This window comes from Anopheles funestus, chromosome 2RL (genome assembly GCF_943734845.2).
Source record: "Anopheles funestus chromosome 2RL, idAnoFuneDA-416_04, whole genome shotgun sequence".
Lineage (NCBI taxonomy): Eukaryota > Metazoa > Arthropoda > Insecta > Diptera > Culicidae > Anopheles > Anopheles funestus.
In genome coordinates, this window is record NC_064598.1 from 88,045,850 (window position 1) to 88,059,015 (window position 13,166).

Genomic DNA, 13,166 nt, shown 5'->3' on the forward strand with positions numbered 1-13,166 from the left:
GGAAGAATAAAGGTTGACTGAAGTTGTTTGAGCTGGTCAATTGGTATTTGCATTTCTTTCGGTTTTTGCTTTTTTTCCTCTACTTGCTAGGACCAGTAGGTAAAATTAGAAGCCTGTCTCGGGGCAAAAGGAACGTTTGTACTTCTGAACCGAAAAGTTCAATCGATCCCCCGTTTATGACGTGGGTCGAGTGAGGAAAATGTTCTTCGGAAACGTGTCCAAATATCGAGGAGTGTTTGTTCTGTTGGGGCATCTGTTGCTGTGTAGTGTAATATCAACAAGTTCATTTATCACAAGAATGAAAAAGGTTAATTTTTTTTTTTGGGGAAAAAGAATGATGCGGGAGAAAGATTCTTGAACAACATTTGTCAAAGTTACAGTTTATAAAAATCTTCACATCATGTTAGTGCTTTTTAGAACTAACATGCATAACAAGATCAAAATGTAAGATGCTAAATTCAAGTAATAAAAAAATTGGTTAAAAATCAATAAAGTTGCAGGAAGTAAACAAGAATGCCGTAACATAATTTTATAAATAAAGCACACGTCATTTTCAGCAAAGAATGAAACCTCAACCACATATTAAAAAAAAAAACGATGAAAATAAACCAAAAACCAAACCTGAAGTTCATCAAACGAAATGGAGAAAAGAATCAACGCAAATTCCTAAGACAGTCTTATTTCCTTCTCGATCGATCCGTGCCAGAGCCTTTCGCGATCAAGCTCCACACACCCACCACCCCCAATGGGGGGGTTGCATGCATACCCCTTTCTAATGATTTGTGCACAACGTTCACTAACACATTCGTATGCCGGTGTAGCGGTGTGACCGAACGATTCGTGCGTGTTGGTTGTTCAGCGATCATTCCGTTTTCCTTCGATCGTTCTTACGTTGCCTTGCGATGGTGGGTTTTTTTGTTTGTGGGGTGGGTAAAGATCAATGATGGAAGGTAAGGGGTAGAGCGGTGGTTTCTGTGGGGTGATGTTCTTTTATTTCTTTTTTGGCGCGTGTACACAGCGAACAAACACTCATACACACACGCGCCGAAACAGATCGAAAGGCCACGGTTCTAGCGAGCTCACCGGTGGAAACGATGTGTGTGTATGTGTGGGGGGGGGGGGGAGATGGTTTTCGTTATTTTCTTACGACCGTTTTCATCCCCATTCCGAACGTGAATGAAAGAGAGCAACTTATTCTTCCCTCTGTCTTCCCCATAAGTTCATTTGTAGCAGCAAGTGGAAGCTGCCTTGTCAAGAGCAAACGAATCGTCCACAGCGAAGGAAAATACGAAAATGAACTGAGAAAAAAAAATAGTGTTGGTCAGCTTTTACCAACACACAAACGTATCCATCGGAAAGGCCGGTTCGCTTCCTTCTCCAAATGCTGGTGCTACACGAGACCCAACAACATCATCCCTCCCCCCCAAAAACCGCTGATTGAACTCCCCCCAACCATAGTTGTCGAGAAAATGGGCAAGAATTTCTCGATCTTCGACGAATATGTGATTCGTACGTGTGTTGGTGAGATTGCCACCGCGTGAAAGCAAAACGCAAAGGAACAAAACACGTTGAACTCGGCTTCTCGCCCGCGAGAAGAATGTGCGCAGACACACACTTGATCTTACGAGAAGTGTAAGCTTTCGATGATGTTTTTTTTTTGTTGATCGTACCTCTTGCATGGTGCATGCATGGAAGTATGAGGTTGCCCAAAAAACTAACACATATAATATTATTCACTACTTACCATTTTATTCACCAAATCGGCCATTTATATTTCAACAACAGCAAGAAGATGAAAAAAAATCCACTTTATCAATTATGCATGTTGAAATTTGCTTTAATCACATGGACCCATTAACACACATGCTTATTGTGAAGTAAAACTTGAAATATCTTCTCAAGCTGCATTACCGAAATGCTGGTGAAAAACGCGAAACAAACACATATGGACAAGATTGCGAATTTTTAAGACGATCAAGAATTTCTACCGAAATTTATACACCATCCATATACACACACACGCATTCCTCTTAAATCTGATGAAGAACATCACACTTAGCGAATAAAAAAAACTCACTTCCAAATGGCAACGGTTCCCATTCACCGGGTTTGCCTTTTCGTGTTGCAACCGGCAAGAAGAAAAATGCACTTGTCTGTTAAGCACCCATTTTCCTATCACATTTTATACACACTAACGTCGATCAGTTTGAATAGTGTAGAGGTCAGCGTAAAATTATTTTCTTTTTGTTCTAAATGATAAATAACGCGTTTAATACCAGAAAACAGAACATACAACCAAACCATGTGTCACTTAACCTTTGATTTTCTTTCTTTCTATTAAAACAGGTTTTAATGCTAACAAATGATCGATAAACAGCTTGCAGAGATTGTCCGTACAAATGAGCAATCGAATCCGAACTAATCTGATGCTAACAAAATGGCAACCCACCAACATGCACAAAACCATTTCACTTGTCACGAGATGATAACACAGCTGCATACAACAATAGAATTGAACGCACGATCGAGAACACAGCTTTACCTTTCTTTTTTTCTCCGCTTGACTCTTTTGCACACGAACACACCTTTCGACGCAATGAAGAATAAAGACGTCGAATCCAGCATTTAATGAACCCGATCCCCAATTGTGTATTGAATTGGTAGCACTGAAAGCACTGAAAACTGTTTGCGCAAGTTGTTCTTGCTTCCTGTCTTATCAGCACGAGATGGTTTTAAGCTACAAATTTCAAACTTGTTTCTGTTTTTTTACATTATTTAATAGACATATTAAAGCATACACTCTGTGTTTCTGATTTAATTTCACTTCATTCTAGTGATCCGTACACTTAAATTCCCTACGTAACGCGCTGCGGAGACGAGACACACACCCGACGTTGTTGAAAGTTAAATTTTTTTTAAACCAACCTTTTCAAACCAACGGCTTGGACCGTGCAGCAAGCGCACGAGAACAGAATGAAAGGGCGACATCGAACGTTGGCATCTTTCCTTCACACTGCTGCACGGTGCCAACGAAAGAACGAGTCAACACCATTGTTTCGCTTTCATGAGGCGCTCTCTTTTGCGTTCGGTTAGCTCACCCGAACCCCGCGTACTGGTTGAATCTGCTCGAACGGTGTTTTTAAATTGACAACTCTGCTCGAACTAGGTGATCGAGCGCCATCGTGGACGGTAGCGGAACTGTGATGACAGTTTAAAATGTAAACAACAACAAATCTGATTCATATGTTCGCTTTGTTTTGCATTATCATCGCTTTAGTGTGTAGTTGCATTTTAGCAGCAATCGTTTTCACTTTACTAGTTTTGTGTGTTATTTTGTGTTTGTGTTCAGCTTGTTTAGTTTATATAGGGGAAATAATACATGTAAGCGTTAGTGCACCAAACGCGACGCAGTACTGTGTGAATGGTTCGTAAAGTTAACACGAGTTTGGCGTTCCGATTTTACGCCCAATTTGGTAAGAAAGTGCATCCAACCAGATGGCTGCTACACCCGGAGATAGTTCCAGCATACCGCCGGAGAAAAGCATCGTACTGAAGGGCTGGGAAAAGCTGGACGATGATGTCATTATCAAGGAGGTGGCTACCAAGGGCAAACACGTCAACCTTTGCATCCAGTATCTTGCCGAACGGAACGAACTGTCGATGAAGGAGGCCAAGAACTACTTTCTCCAGAAGGTACCGTATCCAGCTGATGAGCTTCATTTATCTTGCATGTCATTGTCGGGGAATGGAAACGGATTATATGCACTTTAAGTGCACTTATCGATTGGTCCAGCTGAGCAAAGGATTTATTCGGTCTACGATCACTTATCACTCTGTGTACACTGCAAACAGACAGGTTCATGCTGGAAGCGGGTGGATCAAGTCTAATCCCCCGTCGAGCGTTACCCGTTCCTTTCTATTGAGTCCACATGGTAAGAAGAGCTCCGTAACATAATCTCCGCGCGGGTGACGAAGTAACTTGAGTCCGCATCCTTATCGCATTACGAAGCGAAACGTAGATCGACGAATGCTCTGCCATGCTGTTCGCAAATGCTTGCCTCACAGTAACGATCCGATCGGTCGATCGGACACACACGAGACTCATACCGTTCCACTGCTGTATCTGTGTCATTTTTTTGTAGGTGAATGCGTACGTCTATCGGTTACTGTCGAACCGGCAGCTTTACAAGGCACACCACATCCTGAAGAACATCGATCGTGTCCCGCGGTACGTGTTCTATCAGATCGCAGCGGAAACCACCGATCACGGATTGCGGGACTACATACGGGAGCATTTGGCACGAACGGTCGAAAACTACAGCAACGGTGAGGAGGAACGGATCGCTGCCAGCTGGCGGGTTTACACACAGCTAAAGGCGAACGTGCGCCAAATGGCTGAGGTGCTAAACGAGGTGACGACCGGTTACACGGTGCTCGAGATCGAGACGATGTCGTTCAACACGTTCTGCATGAAGGAGGACGTCTACCGGAACTCGGTCGCCGTGGATTTGTTCTTTAAAAATCAAGGTACCAAAACCCAGTGATGTGAACAGTGAGATTATTAGCAAGGACTTGGACTTTGGCTGATTGGGAGCGTTGTGTGCTTAATCAAAACTCGTCTGTATGTGTGCATGTGCTACGCTTGTTAAAGATGTGACGCAGAGCAGCTTTCGAAAAAAGAAAACGATCATGCATCGGACAGCTAAAATGATTCATCTTTTTGTTGCCTCCAGAACGACATCTTATTTAGCGTTACAGATGTGTTCCACGAATTCAACTGTTTCGCGTGCGATATGGTATTTAATAACAGTTTACTTTTGCCTTGCAAAACTAGTGCTTTAACATTTGATAAGCGGCAAGCGAATGCAACGATGCATCACCATCGGTTTGCCCTTCACAATGAAATTATACAACCTTACCTTGGGTTGGAAGCGAGTTTGTGGTAAGAAGATTTCCTGATTACTATTACGGATGCGTTACGGATGATCGATTTTTCTCTTTTTCTTTCCTTGTAGACATCAATCACGAATAGGGCACCGTTTGTCCCACGTGATGTGGGACAAGCGTCTAACAATATTGACAGAAGATTAAACTGGTGTAATTTTCGGTCGGTTGACGACAACCGCTTCGACAAGCAGGGTTGGTGTGTAACCTTTTCCCTCTGTTATGGCATATTTATGTACAAATGATTTGGATCTTTTTTTTTTGTAACGCTTCCATCCTTGATTGATCCAAGGCCGTCGGTAGCATTATTACAGCAAGTAGACGACAGTTTTTACATGCGCGTAGACATACACAAAAAAAGACCAGAATTTTATGCTCCCAATCAGTTTGATTTCGTTTACACGAATTGTGGTGGTATAGAAATAGAGTAAAATGAGTTGTGAATGAGTGAATTGATAAGCATCCACGCTTTATGTTTTGTGGTCTGTTTGTAAAGAACAGTGATTTTGTACTGCGACCTACCCAAACAGATGCATAACGCTTAATCTTGTGTGTTTTCCCCCCTCAAATTTCTTTCACCCATTTTTGGCAGAAACTGAAATTTCGCCCATCCTCGACCGGTACACCGTTTGGAGCTATCTGCTAAAGAACAACATTGCCAATCTGGTGAAGATATGGATTCAACTAAACAGTTGCCTGCGACGCTGCTTCCACGACGGTACCGATCCAACGCCACATCTGCTACGCATCAAAATCGACATCTACGATGATCCGCGCTTTAACGAGCGTTTGCGCCAGCTGTTTCAACGGTGGGAAATTGATGATTTCATGCTGTCGCAACTGTCCCATCACCGTGCGCTTTCGCGCAACGATATCCTGCTGAACGAATTGGCCCGGCTTGGAAAATTCCTCGACCACGAACGTAACGATGCGGTTCCGATCCTTCGCCGGCTGTTTACCACCGAATCGTTCAAGCAGCACCGCGAATGGACGGAAGCGAAATGGTTCCGTATGCAGCTCACACGCCAGATGGTGGATAATCGGTTCTTTACCATGCTTGGGTTGCGGATCGTTTGCAAAGAGTTGCTGGAACAGATAGCATCGGATCCGACTGCACAGTATCAGGAGGAGGTGCAACTATTTTTGCATCTTCAAAAACTAAAAGACAGCACAATTACCGGCCAGGAGCTGTTGAACGTATCGCGCACCACTTCCGCTTACATACTGCAGCATAATCGTGCCTTTTACGAGGAAAACCCCATTGTGTATCTGTTTGAGTATGGTTTAGATGAGACAAACACACACTTTGAAGAGGACAATCCATATCTGATGAAGCTGCCACATCTTCACAACTTTATTGCACGCTGTAAGACTGGCTTTGGGGCAAGCGAATCGTACGGTCTCGTTATAAGGAAGCTGTTGGCTATCGCTGGCATCCCGGATGCGGCCAAAGTGAAACAATTTCTCTTCCACGGTACACGCACGGATGCGAATGGTGCTGTTGAGGAAGAGGATGAACGTGCGTCACAGCTGGAACTGCTGGAGCAGTACGGTACCATTCCACACTTTAACCATCCGCTGCTGGTGAGCAAATACGGACAAACGGTCACATTGCGTTACATGCACTACATCCGACTGCATCGGGCTTGCCACGCGGTGTACGAGTTCTATCGCGAACAGTTGCAAAACTATTCGCAAATATCCACCCGTCAGCTAAACAGTGCAGCGCAAACGGTAGCACAGCTGGCCATCGAAAGCTACTGGGATAAAGCACTCGCCACCCATGCTGTCGCATTCATCGAAATGATCGGTGTAAGCAGTGTACCGACACGTGCCTATTTGCGCTGTTTGTCTCTCGTTGGCGGTGCAGCTCAGGACGTGCAGCAGCAAGACGGCGACCGTACACCGATCCGACTTACTGTCGCCAACTTGCTGCAACGGTGTGAGGAAGCGATCGGTAACAAACTACTCGACGATCCCGAACTGCTGATCGATCTCGAAGCGATGACGATCGTTGCGAAAACGAACGGACTACCCTATCCCGAATCGTACCTAAAGGATAGACTGCTGGCTAGGAACGATTGGTATCGGTTTCTGCTGCTGGTTGATTATCTCAACTATCCGCAGGAGCAAATAGTTGAGCTGTGCCGGACGGGTTTCGGTGAATCACGTATCGGAAGGAATCTTATGACGGCACTGCTGCATCAGCCAAGACCGATCGAAAGTGGCCGGGATGGACAGACAAGCTCAAGCTCCTTTACCTCCATCAAGAGACGCTCGAGTTTAACACCTCGCCGTAGAAGAAGGGTAAGTGAACCTTACTATAATGTAACGCCCTTTAAATCCATTCTTCTTCGTTCCTTCGAAGAATTAGCGTAATTGTGTTAAGTAACGCGGTTTAATCTCGTCGTTCGCCACCGTTTTTATGATGCGGTGGTAAATAATTGCATTGCTAGCGGGGTTTTCTTGCGTCTAGCTGCAGATAACTCATCCACACGCGTATTTGTTTTGCTATTTCGTTTCCATTTCCTCGTATTGTGTTGCGCAATACAGCAAGTGCGCTGTATGGAGGTTGGAAGAGAGTTTTAAGATGAACTCATTTTCCGCCCCTGCTTATCAAATCTGTCCCATATCAAACAAACGCGAGGCTAACCTTTGGCTCTGTACCCGTGGGTTTCCGTGATAGTCGGCACAGAAGTGTAAAGCAAAAATTGCAACCAACGGTGCGAACCGGTTTCGGGCCGACATGTCACCGCGTGTTGGAATCGGATCGGGTCGGCGACCCTGCTGCTGGGATTGGCACAGAAATGAAGGCGGTTTTGCGCCAAGCTATGTTCTATTTCTTCGTGCTGATACAAACGTTATCGGCATTTGAGGTTGGCATATAAAAATAGAAGAAGATTCCCAAATATATTGGCGAGCAAATTTTGTAGCAGCAATGAGAATCTTGAAGAGATGAATTTTGAGGACCGTCGTTAGGACGCTCTAGATAGAAATGTTTACAATGTTGAATCGGGACATAATGCTCAATATATCTCAATTTGACCAGGATAAACCAGAAGATTAACCAGAATAAACTAGGGCGGCCCGGTGGTGCATGTGATAAACGGCGCCAGTCCACACGGCCGGACCGGGTTCAAATCCCATCCGAACCGTCCCCCCGTAGCAAGGACTGTGACTATCCGGCTACGTGGTAAAAATAAGTCTAGTAAGCCAGAAATGGCCGACGTGACCTTGTAAGGTCGTTAAAGCCAAGAAGAAGATGAAACCAGAAGATTCCAATATATTCTGTCTCTCTGTGGTCTCCTCCTTCCTAATCAATACGTCCGAGTACATCCGGATTAAGCGCGGTTCGAAGAAGAAAATGTATCCCAACCAATGAGATATGCATTTTACTTTAAGTTCCCAATAGTTACAAGCAATTCAACCTGGCCGTCCAATATAAAAACGAAAACGATTCTATTCTCTGTTATTCCTTTGCAGGCAAGCAGTACAACTGCCGACTCAAGTGGTCATTCTAGTATCTCAAGCGAAACCGATGGTGCTTCCATCGGTCGAAGCACATCCGGTATCGGTCACACCAGTGCTTCATCGCCACCGCTACAACTGCAAGCCACCGACATCTCCACCAGCTCATCTTGTTCCCTGTACGATGGTGCCGGATTCCTTTCCGAACGGTACGACACCGACCTAGTATCCATGGTGCTACTCTGCTCGAACGAATCCAACCCTTACACGGCAGCACCAAATCAGTTACCGTTCGATTTCGATGCCTTCAAGCGCCTCACGATACAGGCAACTTCCAGTCGGCAATCATCTCAACGCTATCCATACACTTACCAAAATTTGCTCGATCGTGCAATACGTTACCGGTGGCCATTGTTAGCACTGCTTGCCGGCGATATTTGTCCGGAAGGTAGTGAGTGTCGTCGCTACTGCTGGATAGTGTGGGCAATGTTAGCCGGTGAGTTCCCGTTCCGGGACAAGCTGTCACAGGAGCAAACGGATCGAGAACCTTCACCCGAACGGACATTTGTATGCGGTTTGATAGAGCACCTGGTACGGACGGGTCGACTCTGTACGCTCGCTAGCTCACTGGCCGTTTTCTATCCCGATTCTGGCTGGTACCATCTGGCGGCATATATCAGCCTCACCGAGGACGTGCTGTTCGATGGGAATCAGGCGGCCGAACTGCTCGTTAGCTTTCTCGCCCGTTCCACCGCTGCCGGGGACGAATGTTTCCTGCTGCACATACCGAAGTATGAAATGTTTAACTTTTGCGCCCGTTTGCTTATGATACATCTCGATCGCCGGTCCTCGATGCATCATCAGTTTTTATTGCTCCAGTCGTACGTACGATGTGATTTCCATTGCTTTCTCGTGCCTGGTATGGATTTCGAACGGATGCTGCGCATATGCGCGATTGTTCGTCACTGTGATGTAAGGATTGATTTTCTTGCGCTGCACGAATGTTCTAGCGGTGGCAAGGAGCAACAGCTAGGCGTGTATGAGTCGCTGTGTGAACAGCTCGTTGCCAAAAAGCACCACGAGGCAGCCATTGCCGTGGCGGAAGAGGCGGGTCTTCCACGTGAAAGTATTATCTTCGAGCATTGGGTGAGTGGCTTCGAATCGAGCGGTTCCGTTGGATCGTTTGATCGTTACCGGGTGGAAAGCGAACGTTACGGACTGGGGCCGGAACTGCGTATCAGCTTCTTCACGCACATTGCCAATCGGCTTGAGTACGGTGACCGGCAGCGGTACGATTTGCTGCGCTGTGCCCTAGAGCTGATCCGAGAGCATAGTCTCTATCCGAGCGAAACGTTTGATCGCGATCGGTTGGAGTACGAGCTGGCACTGAGCTACATACGCTTCACGGATGAACGTCCGGAGTTGCTGGAACTTTACTGCTCCCAGTACTGGTGCAATACACAGCAGCAGCAAAATGCACCACCGACAGCGGCGGTACTGTATCACACATTTCTCGAGCTAAAAGAGGTCGCTGGCATAGATGATCTTACACTGTCCAATGTTCCGCTAACGCAAACTGAAGAGCGACTGCGGCTTGATGCGCTTATTAATCGGCTGCTCGACTGTGGTGACATCGTGCAAGCGTTGCGCTATCAAGCGATTTTTGAGCAGCGTCCACTGGATCTACACTTTATCGTGTTCTGTATGGCCCTGGCGGAAGGGCTTGTCAGCTTGTACAACCTTTCGAAGGAGGAACGGATGCTGCTGAACGAGGATAGTGCTCGATCGTCGGGGCGATTTCAACGCCGAACGTTGCGGTTCAGTCGCGTTAGTCAAAGCAGCCAGATAGGTGGCTCACCCATGAAGAGTGGCCCAGCACAGCTAGATTCATCCGATACGAGCACTACAGGAATGTCCGATTTTGAGGAAGTACCATCCCGTGATCGTCAAGATATTTTTGAAGCTATTAGTGTAAGTATTCCCCTAGTACGAGGAACTTGTTTTACGTATTTTTGTTTTATCTTTGCTTGTATTTTGTAGGCCCTTGGTAATCGCATCACGCACGGACAGGATCTTGCACAGCGCGTTGTCCTTACGTACCGTGTGGCGATGTACCTCGATCGAGAGTACAATGAGCTGCTAAAGTTGCGCGATCCACTCGCCTTCCTGCCGGAGGTGGTACGGGAAGATTGCGTCCACAAGCTGGAGGTGATCAGCGATATCGTTACCGCGACGCGCATGAGCATCGAAAGCTTTACCGATTTTCTTGCCTCGGAAATCGTTTCGGCGGTGGTACGTTCCAAGTTTTATCTGTTCCAACGTCAACAGTCGCAGCCAAACCAGGCGTCCGATGAGTTACTGTGGGGTTACAATATTGATCGGGAGTTTCATCTATTTCTCGAGCTCGCACCAAGCACTACGGCGCTGGGCAATGTGCTGTTGCGTTACTGCAACGCTTTTCGGCTGTATCGCAAACGGCGGGATACGACAGCGGACAGTGCGGGTGTGCAAGATGCGTTGGAATCGTTCGCAACACTGCCCGCTTTACGGTTGAATGTGACCGGTACTGATCACGTGAATCGTTTGGATCAAATCCTGCAAGGACAAATACTGTCGCTGAAGAAGCAAAACACCATCATTGTAGCGTTGCTGGTGAAGGCGCATGATTGCTTTGTGCACGAGTGTTCGATGGAAGGCATTATGGAGGTGTTGGCATGCTGCAAAGCACTTACCGTCATACTGACAGCGGCAAAATCATGGAACCTGATCGTCAAATTGCTTGTCGGCATCGGACGCTACCGCGATATGTATTACTGCTTCGAAACACTGATCGGACACGAACAGTTCGAATCACTGCTAGGTCAGTTTGATGATCGTGCCACGAATGGCCGTCGGTTGCAGTCCGCCATCATTACCTACCTGAACGAACACTGTCCGGAACGGCGTGATTACTTCCGTCTGGCAGCGCTCCACTTTCGCATGTACCGAGAAATTGCCGAGCTGTGGGAAACGGAAGCGCACGGTACGATCGATGCGATTGTCAAGACGTACGAAATAAAGCAGCCAGTTGTGAAAGCGCAATTTAGCACTGCTGCTGCATACAGTCATCGTCTGCAGGTGACGGCACTGCTCCAAACCGAACTAACCAGCGCTATGGACGCATTTACGCACGCGACCGAAAACTATCTGCTAGATAATAATCTCACACTCGCACAACGTGCCGCTGCCAGTGCCGAGCTAATAGCGTTACAAATCTGTTACGTACGCCAAGCGTTAGCTGCGTCGGAAAAAGGACAAAACGAGTCAAGTCCTTCGAGCAGTACCGCTAACAAACAGGCGTCATGTACCTGTCTTTCTGTGTTGAATATTCGCCCATCGAACGAGGACAATCGGCGCGGTGGTGCTATGCAGGAAAGCACATGCACCAACACTGCCACCGGTACGTTGCTTTACTACATCAACTTTGTGCTCAGTGTTCCGCAAGCCCTGATCGTGGGCCGTGCGTACGGTATCGAAATCAATTGGCCCGGTGCGATCTATCAGCACTACATCATCCAGGGCGAAACGGCGTACCTGGAGGACTATCTCGATCGGCTCCCACTAACGGACGGGATGATTGAAACGTTAGTGAAATTGTTCCAGCTGGAACCATCGCTTACGCCGCGGATGGAGCAAGCGATTGGCACCTTTATCGATCGCATACAATCGGTAACGCTCAAGTATCGCTTATCGTCACTGCTCGGGCTGAAGAAAACTATACACGGTTTGATAAACGGTGGCGCTGTCTACTATCTGAAGGACACAAACTACGGCAAGAATGATGTGGAGCCGAGTGGTGGCGGTAGCGGAGGTAGTAGCGGTGGAGGAAACAGTGCAGCATCGAGCATAGTGGGTGCTGCAGGAGCTGCGCCAGGTGTTAGCATGACGAGCAGCTTGGTAGGAAGTGCCAGCATTACAAGCAATACTGTGTCCCTGCACACAATGTCTAGTTCGTGAGGATATTGGAGTGGAAAATCGGGTGGTGAATTTGTGATAGTGCTAGGGGCTTTTACGAAAACAAGAGTTTATGATAGATAGGAATTTAAGAAAAAAAAACTGTATTTATTTTACTTCCATGGCATTATGGCAATAAACACGTTTCTCTCTCTCTCTTGGGGATTGTTACTAATAGTTGTTGTAGTTGAAATTACTAAATTTGTTGAAAAAAGTTGAATTATTTAAAAGCTTTATCAGCACTTGCAAAGCCTTTCGACATGACGGATGTTTTTTTTATAGATTTAAAAACATTTTGGATAAGATAAAAGAGTGGGAAAGATCCCAGATGAAACTTGAAATCCCTTTTTCAAGATTTTTGATGTACTTACAAGCTTATTTACTTACCTTGCTTATCCGCCGCTAAATTCCCTTAGCAATCACGGCCAGATGCAAGAAATCCTTTGATTGCTCTCGATCAAGTGTCATCGTGTTCCAACCGTTTATTTCGATCCTTCGTTTAGCCCAGCATCAACGTTTCAGTTCCCTTTTCTCAGGCGCTTCGAAATCAAGTAGTAAAGTTGCCAACCGTTTCTGGATTATTTTCAAGTTGATGTGGTCCATTTACTAATGGAGTTACATTTTCCATTTCTTCGAACTTTTGTAACGTGAAATCAATTGTGTACAAATTTTGTTCAACTTATTTGCAAAAATTTTTTTGTTTCAGTTGAGAAAACGTTTTAGGATTCTTCGTAGACTGGTAAGGAAAGGGGGAAGGATTC

General features: G+C 46.1%; 2 protein-coding genes across 5 annotated transcripts in view; one reads left to right on the forward strand and one right to left on the reverse strand.

The window, feature by feature from the left end:
* LOC125762873 (protein Shroom) overlaps positions 1–3,087 on the reverse strand; it is a 177,848-nt gene extending 174,761 nt beyond the window's left edge. The window contains exon 1 of one of the 4 annotated variants that reach the window (XM_049425448.1): positions 2,799–3,087. The gene's annotated coding sequence lies outside the window, so the exon portion shown is untranslated. Of the gene's footprint in view, positions 1–1,744 lie in introns of all 4 variants that reach the window. The other 3 variants (XM_049425447.1, XM_049425446.1, XM_049425449.1) reach the window with 3 other exon arrangements.
* A 126-nt stretch (positions 3,088–3,213) lies between these two features.
* LOC125762874 (spatacsin) lies at positions 3,214–12,580 on the forward strand. The gene is made up of 5 exons (XM_049425450.1): positions 3,214–3,693; positions 4,143–4,527; positions 5,537–7,251; positions 8,428–10,383; positions 10,453–12,580. Exons 1-5 carry the CDS (start codon positions 3,496–3,498, stop codon positions 12,406–12,408), a joined length of 6,210 nt encoding a protein of 2,069 aa, XP_049281407.1. The 5' UTR covers positions 3,214–3,495; the 3' UTR covers positions 12,409–12,580.
* Positions 12,581–13,166: the final 586 nt, after the last annotated feature.

Coding starts and splice junctions, on each gene's coding strand:
- LOC125762874 (XM_049425450.1), top strand. CDS start 3,496: ATGGCTGCTACACCCGGAGATAGTTCCAGCATACCGCCGGAGAAAAGC. Junction 7,252..8,427: donor CACCTCGCCGTAGAAGAAGG/GTAAGTGAACCT, acceptor ATTCCTTTGCAG/GCAAGCAGTACAACTGCCGA. Junction 10,384..10,452: donor ATATTTTTGAAGCTATTAGT/GTAAGTATTCCC, acceptor TGTATTTTGTAG/GCCCTTGGTAATCGCATCAC.